At 37.9% G+C, this 13,363-nt stretch overlaps 1 protein-coding gene across 2 annotated transcripts; it reads left to right on the forward strand.

Moving 5' to 3' along the window:
* The first annotated feature begins 249 nt into the window (after window positions 1-249).
* Window positions 250-10,074, forward strand: waca (WW domain containing adaptor with coiled-coil a). Of its 2 annotated transcripts, none has more exons than XM_077736191.1 (13): window positions 250-504; window positions 685-715; window positions 1,385-1,577; window positions 3,219-3,310; window positions 3,818-3,933; window positions 4,034-4,152; window positions 4,845-5,096; window positions 5,908-6,030; window positions 6,157-6,308; window positions 7,217-7,341; window positions 7,968-8,163; window positions 8,284-8,411; window positions 8,492-10,074. In XM_077736191.1, exons 1-13 carry the CDS (start codon window positions 464-466, stop codon window positions 8,559-8,561), a joined length of 1,638 nt encoding a protein of 545 aa, XP_077592317.1. In that variant the 5' UTR covers window positions 250-463; the 3' UTR covers window positions 8,562-10,074. The 2 variants fall into 2 exon arrangements, with proteins under 2 accessions (XP_077592317.1, XP_077592318.1); XM_077736192.1 differs by having other exon boundaries at window positions 6,160-6,308.
* Window positions 10,075-13,363: the final 3,289 nt, after the last annotated feature.

Genomic DNA, 13,363 nt, shown 5'->3' on the forward strand with positions numbered 1-13,363 from the left:
TTGTGAGTCATGGAGCTCCTCGGTAGGGGGAGGAAAGACACTTCCTGTTAAGGTTGCCAGATTTGTGCAGTTGTGGGCTTGTGCGTAATTTCGGAAATTGTTTCTCTTTAGATAATGAATTCCGATAAAATGTCTGTTTGAATGTAGTAGAGTCGTAATTTGTTCATATGTTTCTCCTTATGAACGTCAGTTTCTGTATATATGTGATTCGTGATTTTGAGATATCTGGCATCCCGGCAGGCACCGCACTGCTACGTTTTGTCGTGTGATCGGAGCAACACGGTTGTGCGGTAGATGGACTGAGTGAGGGAGGGCGCTCTTTCCAACACTGCTGCCTATAGCATCGAAATACCTACCAGCTACTAGGCTCAAATTGACGAATTCAGGTTGCCGAATAATCAAGAAAACATCGTGCCGCAATTAGTGTTTCCCATCCCACTCCAAACACACTAACACGGCATTGATGGTAATGTATGCGAGGAAACAACCGAGACTCGGCGATGGGTAAATATTTTTTGACGTTACTTATTCACATTTTATTTCGCCTATAGCTACGCTTGACAATCCGCCATTTTTTACCGAAACCCAAATAAGTGACTGGAAAGTTAAGCGTTCACTTTGATGCATTTAGCGATGTTGACGCGTTAAGGTTTGTATTCACGTGTTGTTTCTTGCTTCTTGCAGGTGCGACCGAAGAGATTCTCAGCCCTATCAGGTACTTGCAGGCTAAACGTAGCTTGCTAGCAGCAAATCAGATTAAAATGGAAACTCCGGTTCAGGCTTCTGGGGAGCTCAACAGGCCCCAGTCAGTGCGGAAAAGTCCAAAGTAGCTATTTTCTGGATATAAACTGCGAGATTATGCCATAGAAAGCACCGACGGATAAACACGATAAACATGTATCAATCGCAGTCGTGTTTTTCGAAGAAACATTCCGACCAGTTTTACAGCAGTTATAGCTGTTAGCTTGTTCCCGTTAGCTTCCTTGCTAGCCCGTCTGATTAGGGCCTGTCCGTAATTTTAAATCTTGCAAACGATTTAAATCGTTTCAAACGTCAACCCGTTGAATCTATAAACATAAATGTACGATAGGTAACATTACAATGAATGTTTGAGACTAAGAATTTATCAACTGACGCTCCAAAATTTATCATCTCTTTGAAAGGCTATTTTCTTTCCTCCTCACAATATTTATATATCATAAAGGTAAATATATTCATAATGAATGGCTTTAGAGAATTAGCTGGACAGATGAATAGACTTAGACTATATTTCTCCTGATGAGAGATAAAAAAAATAATAGATGCATCTCAATAGAATTGTGGTTGATGTGGTGGTGTTGTTGTTGTTTTTGTTTTTTTAATTCAATATTGTTATGTACTCCAGACTCTCAAATACTCATCTAAGAGCCATCCAGGTGGGGATCACCGACATGAGAAGATGCGAGAGCACTCAGATGTCACTCCTCCCTGCAAAGTGCTTCGGAGGTCTGACAGCCCAGAAAACAAACACAGTGACAGCACTGGCCATAGCAAAGCTAAGGCTGTCCATGCACATCGTGCCAGAGATCGTGATGGAGGTGAGAAATTAATACTTGAGATTTTAACTATCCCGACGGCTTGAGTCAATTGTCCAACAGTAAATCTTCCTTCAAAGTTTTTGGATGTTGGTAAACAATGTTGTGGTTGATGAGAAGATTTAGGCTTGTTTACTTGCTTCTACTATGATCTTTAGTTATCAAATTGTTACCATGTTAACTGTTGATTTGTACATGCATGTTTTAGATATGTCATCAATGAATGTTTTTGGAGGGTTATACAATGGTAATTACTCCAATGGTTAATTTTATAATGGCACGCACAAACATACTTTTTTGGCTAATGCTAAGGTTTCAGTGCTGGAGTCGAAGTACCGTTTTTCTTATTTTAGTTTTACTTTACATATTTTCATGCACAACATCTATTCTATGCCAAATTCGCTAACTAACTTAATTTACCTTCAGGAAAAGTTTTAGTGAACCATATTTTGGGAAAATGCACAATGTTCTAGTAATAGGGCAAGAGTTTGTAATATGAATTGTCTTGATGCTTTAATATGCAACTTAAAGACCATCAAAGAGTTTATTACATGACCCATGGTAATTTGTTTTTCCAATTTGATACCGCTATTTTCTATGAATCTGATTTGGTCTCATGATCAGTTCCAATTATTCAGAATTCTTAATTTGTTTTCAGCACCGCCACACTCTTTGTCTGCCATAAATTAATCATGTCTGCTCCATGGGACTCTCTTTAGAAAACCATAATGGTAAAAGAGCATCATGTAATATTTGTAAACAAGTATTTTTTTCTCAAGGAAGTACAAGCAGAGCTCACTTTAAAACAAAAACATTATTTATAGCTGAGTCATCAAATACACATTGCACTAGCATTGTTTTTACTAATCTCGACTGTTATTTCTATTGTATTACAACGTTTAATTTAGAAATTTGGGGATTGATATATGTAATGTATTTTTATAATGTGGTTATAGCAAAAATTGCATTTTGTAAAAAAAAAGGGGGGGTGTATGCAATACTGATTGCTTAATTATTGCATTACTTTTAATAGTCTAATCATACAGATATTGCTATTAGATGAACATATAATAGAATATCTGCATCAGGGCATCTCTCATAGTGATGGGAAAGCTATTTTTCATAGTATCCGTAATGACATCATAATTGGGACATTTACTAGCTTGTTCTGGTGATTTTGAATTTTCCAAATATTACAAGATGCACTTTGAATTGTGGACGCGGAATGTTGACAACCACACGCAGCTAAACGTGTGCACCCAATCACACACAACAACCATAGCAAAGTGAATAGAGCATGCCACAAAATGTACTCAGTGCTGTCCCATAGCAAGTCATACCAAAATGTGTCCTCGTGCTAAAAAGACATGGCTTTGGCAAACCTCCGACTTATTTGCAAACTCAGGAGATTGGTCGCTTTTCTCTTGTCTCAGAGAGAATAAAAGATTCATACAAGGGCCAGTGTGAATTTTATGAAGTGCATTCTAACTAGCAGTGAGCATCTTCTAGCTAGTAATGACATCTTAAAACTCAGACTGCATTGTGGATGGTCACTAATTACAAGATTTATAGCTAGATTCGGAATGTGTGAATACCTGTTTTGCAAGTATGTGAATTTTGATTTCAAACTTTTTTGTCTTTCAGGGACCAGTTATTCACCACATGAAAATTCCCACAACCACAGTACGCTTCAAAGTTCCAACTCCAATTCGAACCCCAGCAAAACCTCTGACACAGTAAGTTTCCTCTGACATGTGTGACTGAATAATACAGCTGTTTTTTCCCCCCTTCACAAACTACAGTTGAGTGTGACCGCTCATACCTCCACAATTGTACTCTTTGCTTAGTGGTGCTTAGCTATTAGCTGTTTTTGGCCCACATTGGGGTATCGTTAAAATCTTCAAAATAACATCCCAGCCTATCTTTTGTGAGCTACCAGCTGATGCAAATATTTGGTTTTAACTCGGCTTTAAAATTGTAAAGTCAATACTATTCAAACACTGGTTTTGCAACTGGCGCTATTAACTTGAGGTTGGAAACAAATTTAAGATATGTTGAATTGCCTCTTTTCTGCCCTTGTTTGAAATGAGTAACCAGTATTTTATCCTCGTATAAACCTGCATCTTACTTCAAAAAGCATCTGTGAAAACATCCCAGCTTTGCCTCTATTGCAAATGAAATTACAACCCCTTGCATCAGACATTTTCACATCTTTTAATTGCATTTCATATTTTCTTTGACAGACTCACGAACCAGGTGATGATTGGTCAGAGCACATCAGCTCATCTGGGAAGAAATATTATTACAACTGCCGAACAGAAGTGTCCCAATGGGAGAAACCCAAAGAATGGCTGGAGAGGTAGCGATGATCGGTTTCTTAAATAACCTGTTTTAAAAGATGTTGTTTTTATGGTTTCCATTTCTATAATATTGCACATGTACACACTCATACTTGTTAGAGAACAGCGACAAAAAGAGTCAACAAAACAGACTGCGCCTGTCAACAGTTTCCCCAAGGACAGGGACTACAGAAGAGAGGCAATGCAGACATCAGCGCCTCCTGGGTTTTCAGCAACAAGTAAGCGCTACACATTGTATCCGCACAAGAAGTATATACCTTGTTGCCTCTGTTAGTTGAACTGTTATTTTGAGTATTCTAGAGTTAATTTCAAAACTATTGTATGGTGGGGCAGAAGTGGAGGCTGAAATTTTTTATTGCATGTTGTTTTGCAGAGTTATTACAACATGTTACAATTGGTATAAAGTGATGCTTGTTGCCACGTGCTCCTTAAAATTATTTTTGACACATTTAGTCAAGCCAACTTTCTCCAGCTTGGGTTTGGGGTTTTCCGGTCTAGTTTAAATTATGATGGTGTTCAGCCAGATATTTTTTAAATAAATGTCGGGACTTCCATGAATCATTTAACTTTTTCTAGGTAATTGGAACATGACCGCTTTGCTAAAATCTATTTATTTTTAGCACAAAAAAAGTTGTTATTGTGCAGTAGTGTGAGTACTTGCTTATTGAGTTGGAGGATCACAAGATATGTCACTGTCGTAAAAGTTTTGATTAAACTTCTCAAATGCGACACATTGCATCTCTAATCATTTGAACATTCAGTTTTTGCTGCATATTTTTTGGGAGAAATCATCATTGGTCTAACACTGGGATTGGAGATGAATTGATTGTTGGTGTTGTTGAATGAGTAGTAATTAAGATGGACACTATCTGAAGAAATAGACGCCAAAATGCCTTTATTTTTACTCCAGAGTCATCGCAGGCAGATAAGCCTACAATAACTCATGCGACCCAGTCATCATCTTCTGGGTCGGGGAGTTTGAATCCCTCATCGGGCACCCCAGGCACATCATCATCCTCGACAGTCCCTGTATCCCCAGTGTTGCAGTCCCCAGCCCCTCCGCTTCTCCAAGACCCCACATTGTTACGCCAGCTTCTTCCTGCACTTCAGACTGCCCTCCAACTCAATAATGCCAGTGTGGACATGGCAAAAATCAACGAAGGTGTGTAAGCTTTTCAGTTTATGCAGTACCCATAGGAGATGAACCAATCCTTTTGAAACTTGGTAGCTTTTTAAGCTGGGCCAGATCCTTGAAGCACTTTTAATTGTGTAGTTGATGGTGCCTTTGTTGCCTTTATAAAGGCAACAGGGCCAATAGAGGCTTGTATGCAGAGGCTCCAGGCTGTAATTTACTAAAGTGCTTGGTTTTTTTTAGATTACCTGGAAGAGGTCTCAAACCCTTACCTACTCAGTTCTTTTTGGGAGGATACTAACCTAATTTTGTATTTGTCTGTTATCCATGGACGGATTAGAATGAAATTTGGTATTTATATTCGAGCTAGTTATAAGCATTGATCCACAGTTTGATTTTTTTTTTTTTTTTTTGGCTCATGGCTAGCTATATAATTAATTTCGGAATTACAATTCCTGCCACTCTTATTTGTTGAAAGACGACAATTAAAGTTGCCAGGTATATTCTTAATCATATCCTCTGTTGCAAGGTTCCAAGTGAGCGAGTAGATGGATTTTATTATTCCGGTGCTAATTGGTAGACTTTTAGTTAGTGAGATAGGTGGCCATCTATTTAATCTTTATTGGTATTGGGAATGGATTTTAATTGCCAAATGTATACTCGTCCATTTTTAGTAAATAAATAAATAAATCTTTATTGCTAATATGTCTTCATACATCTTAGCGCAAGTTTGAGACAGATGTTGGCTTGTTTTAGTTTGATGACAATACTCAAATCATGTGTGTTCTGAACCAAAATAAGCCCTAATTGTAGTTTGTCTTCTGTATTTTTCCTTGTTTAGTTTTGACAGCTGCCGTCACACAAGCTTCATTACAGTCGATGCTTCATAAGATACTTACAGCTGGACCATCAGCTTTCAATATTACTACTATTCTCTCTCAAGCAGCTCAACTCTCCAGCCAAGGTATCATCACGTGTAGACGTACAAAATATATCAGTTTTTAGCAAGTAGCAGCAGCCAAGGCAAAAATGGCTCGTAACATATATGTTATACTTGGTATTTACACTTGTCTTTTTGCTTTATCTTTAGCAGCTCAGCAGTCAAACCAGTCACCAATGTCGTTAACGTCAGACGCATCATCACCCAGATCCTATGTTTCCCCTCGTATCAGCACACCGCAATCAAATGCTGGTCCCCACAAACCTCTCCTCAGCTCACAACCTGTCACCTCACTGTCAAAGGTAGGAACATAAAATAAAAGCACACCCTGATGAAATTGGATTATTATGTAATGTTACTACTACAACTACCCTACTTAAATAATTAGTTTTTGTTTGTCAACCCTTTGTCAGCATTGGCCTATCTTGACACATGACTTGACTCTTTTAGGCCAACTGTATGTGATCAGCTGTTCTCCATTCAGTCCTTAGTGGTCTTCTCTCAATCCATGAGGGAGTATTTGCAACTACTTTGAATGGCTCTCATCATGTGTACTCCTTTGGATAGAAGAGCATACTAGCTATATTTAGGTGTCACTCTTGGTGTGCTGACTATAATTGTGGAAAGTTCAAAATCAGATCTGTTCTACTTAAGTTCAAAGCCACAAAAAGTCCAGAGAAATATCCAGCAAATATGTACCTCCCTCTAAAATAAAACTATCCTCTCAATCTTCTCTCTCACCAAGAGGCCAAAGCACATTTTTTTTTCAAGGCTTAACAGTAGTCAAAGTGAAATACTATGCTGATCCAACATTAATAAATATGCAAAAAGTTAAAAGTTCCAGTAACTGTTTTCCACATAAATGATGACTATTTGTGGTATTTGTGGCTGCAATAATTGTCTGACATTTCAGTGATGTAATGGCTGTATGGTAGGGGTGGGCAAACCGGTCCTCGAGGGGCCACTGTGGGTGCAGGTTTTTGTACCAAGTGATCCGGCCCAGAGACAGTTTCACCACTGAGGTTTCTGCAAAAAGTGCAATCCACTGATTGCATTTGTAGGACAGCAGATTGGCGAAAGGATGTCCTCCTTTGTGGAATATTTTTCCCAACCCAGTTGTCTTGATTAATACAAATGTAAAAATGTACAATTACAAATTGGATATAAAATCCAGCCATCTCATATTGCCTGTTGGTTCATTGTTTTATAGGTGAGCACGCCAACGGTCAAGCAATCTTCTCATTCCCAGCAGATATCCCAGCAACCCCTCCCTGGTGATAAGCAGCACACACACGATGCTACCACAGCATCACCACGCAATCTTCAGCGCCAAGGGTAAGAGCCACATCCGTGTGACAAAATGCAAATTAAGGACATGCTGTTTTCCCCCTGTGATTTAAGAAAAAGCCCATGTCATAATTTACAATCCCCGAAACCTTGTACATTTCTAATCAGTCACTTGTGGTACAATTGTGACCAGATCTACACCCACTCTAAAAAGGAAGGGGAAATGCCTTGGTTTTCTTATATATGAATTTTGTTGACTTAGAAAACGCATACAGCCTTGTAGTGGCTGATGTAAGGCAGTTCATATTTTTTTGTCTCGCCACCTGCTGGTCGTTGTGGGGAACGTGGCTGTATGAGTTATTGGGACTTTAGTGGTAGTTTCTTCAATATCTGAACACAAGATGAAATTAATAAATTCCATAATTTGTATCAATAGTTAAATATAATGGAAATAGATATATGGTACCATTTTAGAGTTACTAAATAATTTATTTGGCATTAAAACTTTGAGTTTAGACAATATCAAGTGACTCACAATGACAATGTACAGTGTGGATATGTTTTGAATGTAATGTAATTTTGAATGAATGTTTTCAACATTCAGGGGACTATAAGTGCAATTGTCTTAAAAAAAATGCAATTCTAAATTGTGCCTGTTGTGTTCTCGAGCCCAGCAGTCAAAGGAGTCCCTCTCCAGGTGGTAACCATGTCGCACCTGGCAGCAGCAGCAATGCGCCGACATCTGCCTCTGCCACGCCCACCTCGACATCCCGGACCCCCTGCTCTTTCACTCCCACCCTCGCTGCCCATTTCAACGAGAATCTTATCAAGCATGTCCAAGGTTGGCCTGCTGAGCACGCGGAGAAACAGGTTAGAACCATTTGCTCAAATACCATCTCCCAAGTAAATGTATAGGGTCCATTTGTGCTAGAGAACGTCATTCAAGTTCTAATTGTCCCTTTTGTTGATTTCAAACCATTTATGATACAGGCGTCAAGATTACGCGAAGAGGCACACACGATGGGAAGCATTTGCATGTCCGAGAACTGCACAGAACTCAAAAACCTTCGTTCCTTGGTCCGAGTCAGTGAAATACAAGCCACGTTGCGCGAGCAAAGGTAAGAATGCTTTAAAAGTGCATATGCAAGTCTGTTTCAGTCTTCATAGACAGATTTTTTTCTTCTTCTCGCTCACATAGGATCCTATTTCTAAGACAGCAAATCAAAGAACTTGAAAAGTTGAAGAACCAGAATTCCTTCATGGTCTGAGAACTTCTTTTTACAAATGGAAGCAGGTATCGGAGGGGGGTTAAAGAAAAAAAAAAGAGGGTATAAGTGGAGGAAAACCCATTGCACATAGCTTGAAGCCTGAGGCAGAGCATTTGTTCAGTTCTTCTTGAGCCCCATCTTAACACATTCACACAGGAGCTCTTGTTGGTTCAGCTTTGGACCTTTTAGGGCAGAACCAAGAGAGAAGGAAAGGAAAAGGAGCAGGTCATTGGAAAGGAGTGGTTATTTACAACTCTGCTTTGTTTAAGGAAAAAATAAAAAAATACATAAGAAAAAAAACATAAGAAAAATGGAGAAAAGACCCCAAAAAATAAATGTAGATTTCTTGTAGATGTTATCTATGTTGTAAATATGTTTTGTAGAATGAAGCCATGGAAAGCCATGTCTATCAAAAGCGTTTCACGTCCAAACTAATCAGCGCCTAGGCGGCCCAGCTAAATTCTTTAGCTGGCCTCATCATCTTCATGCTTATACTCATCTGCAGCTTCCTGTTGTTCATTGATCACAGAAGGATATTTGGAGTTGTTAATTTACACAGAAGCCCAGCTATACTACAGCATAACACTGGTATCGTTGTTCTTTTCCTCCACAAACCTTGAGGAACTGATGACTTTTCCTCTTCTCCACCCTTGGGGTGAAGTGCACTCAGGCATGGTAAAACATCCCTTCCAGCAAAGGCCAACACAACTGCTCCTTATGGTTGGTTTGGGTGGTGTATTTGCAGCTTCTGGTCGCCCGCAGCTCCCAGTCTTGATAAAATAGTGCCTGGTGGTGTGGTTGTGTGTGTGATTCCATAAGATAAAACTAGATGGGATGTTGCTTTGATCATTCCCACACCCCTCAACTGGCTTCATCTTGCTCCCAGCACCCTCCAATTTCCACAGGTTTTCTTTTTTATTTTGTTTTGAATATTTCCCTCCCCTTTTTTTCAAAATGCAGGATCATTCCATTGTACAGTCAAAGTGGACAACATTCAAATGGTTTATTTATAAAGAATTGTAGAGATCTACACTTTGATTTGCACTTGGACAAGAAGCAAACAGGTGTGTTTGGGCCGAGGTTTGTGTGGTAACAAGGTTAAAATGTGAATTGTATGTATGATAGTAAACATGTTAAACTAAAGAGAACCCTAGTTATTTTATTTGAGTGTTGGGTTTGGTTTGCTATGATGCTAGTGCCTTGTGGAAAGTCTCATTCGCCTACACTTCCCTTATCCTGTTGGCTTTCTTTGACCTTCTGTTTGACTAAATAAAACAAAACAAAACAAAAATCCAAAATAAAATAAGGTCTTCATTCAATGAGCATGTCCAATCCTTGTTATTGATTACCCTCCACTGTTAACTCTCACTGGGTCCCCCAAGCTGCAAATTTGACTTCCACCATACTGTCATTCTTAAAGGCTAAGACTCAGCACCACACATCCCATCCTTGCTTTGTATATTGTTTCCTGAAGTATATGACAGATGTAATAAAATATGTCTCTCCAGGGTTATGTCTTGTATTTTTGTGTTGCTTTATTTTAATTAATTGACACAGTTTGGCTGATTGAGTTAGTAATTGTGGATGTTGATTTAGAACTGTAGCAAGGCTTAATTCTGGTAGTATTTAATTTAGTTTTTGGGTTAGCTGCTGGATTTTGTAGTTCTTTCCTCTAGTTTTGCTATTGAGTGTTGAGTTGGAAAGAAGCTTGTCATTTAGGACTTTTAGGTTGAAACGTTAATTATGGTTACTATATAAATATTCAATTTTACCTTACACCAAAATATGAGAAAACATTTAAGTAGGACATTTTTTTAATCTCCTAATGTGATAGTTTTTTTTTTAATGATTATTGTATCCTATACATTTATATACAGAATAGGTTTTAACCAAAATGTACAACATAATTCATAAGGAAAATATATTTTGTTAACCTCTTTTACCTTAGGTGATTTCCGACTTTAAAAAGGAGTACTACAAAGGTGAGTATTCCCTTCAATGTGGTATGACAAGTGGCTGGAAAAATGGAAATAACTGAACACTAACTAATTTTAAACTGCACATCCAAGGGGAGCTAAACAGAAGAAAAAAATGATTTTAAAAGTTTTACACATGTGTATTTACTGAACATTTTTGCACACTTAGTGTCATAAGTCCATTTATTTCCTCTGTGCTGTAGATTTTGCAATGTTACACGCAATGTGTGCACCTATGTTACCCCTGTAAAATCAATGCAATAATCTACCTCTGTCCAGTCAATAGATTGCAAGCTCTACAGGATTTATTGATTGGAACTGAGCCATGTCATCTGGTTCTGCGGGAGAGGAGCAGCTCTAACCTGGGCCTTGTCTGGATGAACCCCTCAAAGACTCATTTTGAGCTCTTGTATCCATTTGATAAATTTATTCTTGTAATCATAGAATAAAATAGCAGATTTTTTGCTCCCAATTAATCCATTTTTGGTGAAGACATAATTTTCTAGTCAGTCTTCATTACTACCCTGAATTTTCCTGGCCTTAAAACTGTATTTGCATGCATAGTAGTACAACTAGTAGTATTAGTGAGGTCCAATGCAAGAAATATTCAGGTTGGTCTGTTATCACGAGGAGCCTGGAGACAGTCTGCCTGTCTCTAGTTCCATCCTTGATATGGATCACATCAAAGTGAGGAAGGGAAGTCAAGGAGGTGTTGCAGGAAGTTGGCTTGCCTTGGTCTGGCACCACGTTGAGATTATTTGACGGCCGCATCTTCAAAGTGGAGATTTTAATCGACATAATATTTTCCTCTCTGTTGAATCATGTAAATGCCAGTTGCTTTGGGGTTTTGTTTTGGCTTGCTCACAATCTTGGTAGACGTTGCCTCCAGACCCCCCACCCAACTCAGCCATCATGACAACAGGGGGCTTTTGTTAGACCAAGTCGTCAGTGTCTGGGCTAGGTCACACCTGCAAATGTTGACTAAGCATGAAATGAAACAAAAAGGTAATTTGCATCAATACATCATTGGAATGAAAATGTTCATCTTTATACCATCAACAGGAAAAATACTAAACTTCGTTTTTTTTTTTTTTGTTGCAGATTTCACAGGAAAATGATTGCCAGAAGTGAACGCCAATGTTGCTTAAGGTACTGAATACTTGAACCCATATGATTGTAGTAGTAGTAGCAGTAGTAGCAGTAGTAGTCATTGTTTTAATATCATGCATATGTCACCGCAGGAAAAGTACACAACTTTATTTTTATTTGCAGATTTCACAGTAAAATGATTGCCAGAAGTGAACACCAATGTTGCTTAAAGTACTGAATACTTGAACCCATATGATAGTAGTAGTAATGTTTTAATATAATGCATATGAAATGACAGAAAAAAAATACAAAACTTTGTTTTTATTTGCTGATTTCACAGTAAAACAATTGTCAAAAGTCAACTGCCATGATGCTTAAAATACTGAACATCGAATCCATATGATAAGTATAGTAGTAACAGTTGTAGTAATATTGTTTTAATATCCTGCATACTGAATATGTCATACCAAAATTGACCACTAGATGGTGGAAAGAAACTACTTAAAAATAGATTGCAAATTGACAAGTAGTTCAAATGCAGTAAATTAGAATTAGGAGTTCCAAATCATCATCCGATAATATCTGTGAGATATTAGGTAGAAATAATTCTTTAAAAATGCTAAAGTAAGACTGAAGGGAGTAGTATTTGGTGGAGTTAAGACACTTCTAACTGCGGCAGTCTTGCATAAATGACACATCCCCGGACTGGCGCCTCTCCGAATAGCAGATAATTGCTGTAATTGTCATGTGTATTTTTTCTTTTTTTTTTTTTTAGGTTGTAGCTGTATCCTCATTTTCACTTCATGCAGAACGTTGTATTTCTTATCCTTTTATTTTGAGTGCATGTCAGCCACTTTTTAATCCACTTTAATTGAGTTGAACAAACATTTTGAAGCAATTGGGCGTCATTTTTACCGCTACCCTGGTGTATTTAGTAACTTTGCATTGCAGATTGTGCTTTCCATTTGTGTATGCTCATATATTTGCGTGTGTGCTCTCGTCTTAGTGGCGCCACGAGTCTTTTTGGATTGCTAATTTCACTTTAACGACTGTCCGCTCCTCCCTCGAGCAATGGCCGCTTCGTCGCCTGGAGGCTTGAAGGTTCAGCCTGGCGTCAACCTGGCTACCAACGCAGGTACAAACACTTACTTGACCACCCTTTTTTTAGTAACAATAGCGCAGTAAAATGACTCAACCTTGTTATGTTCTCAAACATAGACTTCACAATTCGCATTGCAATTAAATAAGTGCACCAAAATTGTGACATTATCCATGCAAAATTGACTTTTTTACATTTCAAAATGCATGCACGAAATAGGGATTTATTTAAAGTGGAATTATTACACATATTTATATATAATATACATTATTATTGTGCACCAATAGAGTGGGAGCAAATACAATTACTTTTGCAAAACACTAATATTATACTAATTAACATTTCTTGTTAACAAACAAATACAATTAAGAGGAAGTGTTGCTTTTTTATTGAAAAGTACATATAATACCTCAAATATACAAACATAGAAATCTAAAATTGTTTATTTATTATTATAACATGAAAAAAACTGCTGTATTTAATAAATATACTAACAATTTAGCACCCAACAGATTTCAAATTAAAGTCATTTTTTCGTTTATTTATTTATTTGTTTTTCGAGACATTCATTCTTTCAATTGAATGCAGCATTACAGTACACGTCAAATTTCCTGTTGAAATAATGCGACTTTATTGTG

This window comes from Stigmatopora nigra, chromosome 16 (genome assembly GCF_051989575.1).
Source record: "Stigmatopora nigra isolate UIUO_SnigA chromosome 16, RoL_Snig_1.1, whole genome shotgun sequence".
Lineage (NCBI taxonomy): Eukaryota > Metazoa > Chordata > Actinopteri > Syngnathiformes > Syngnathidae > Stigmatopora > Stigmatopora nigra.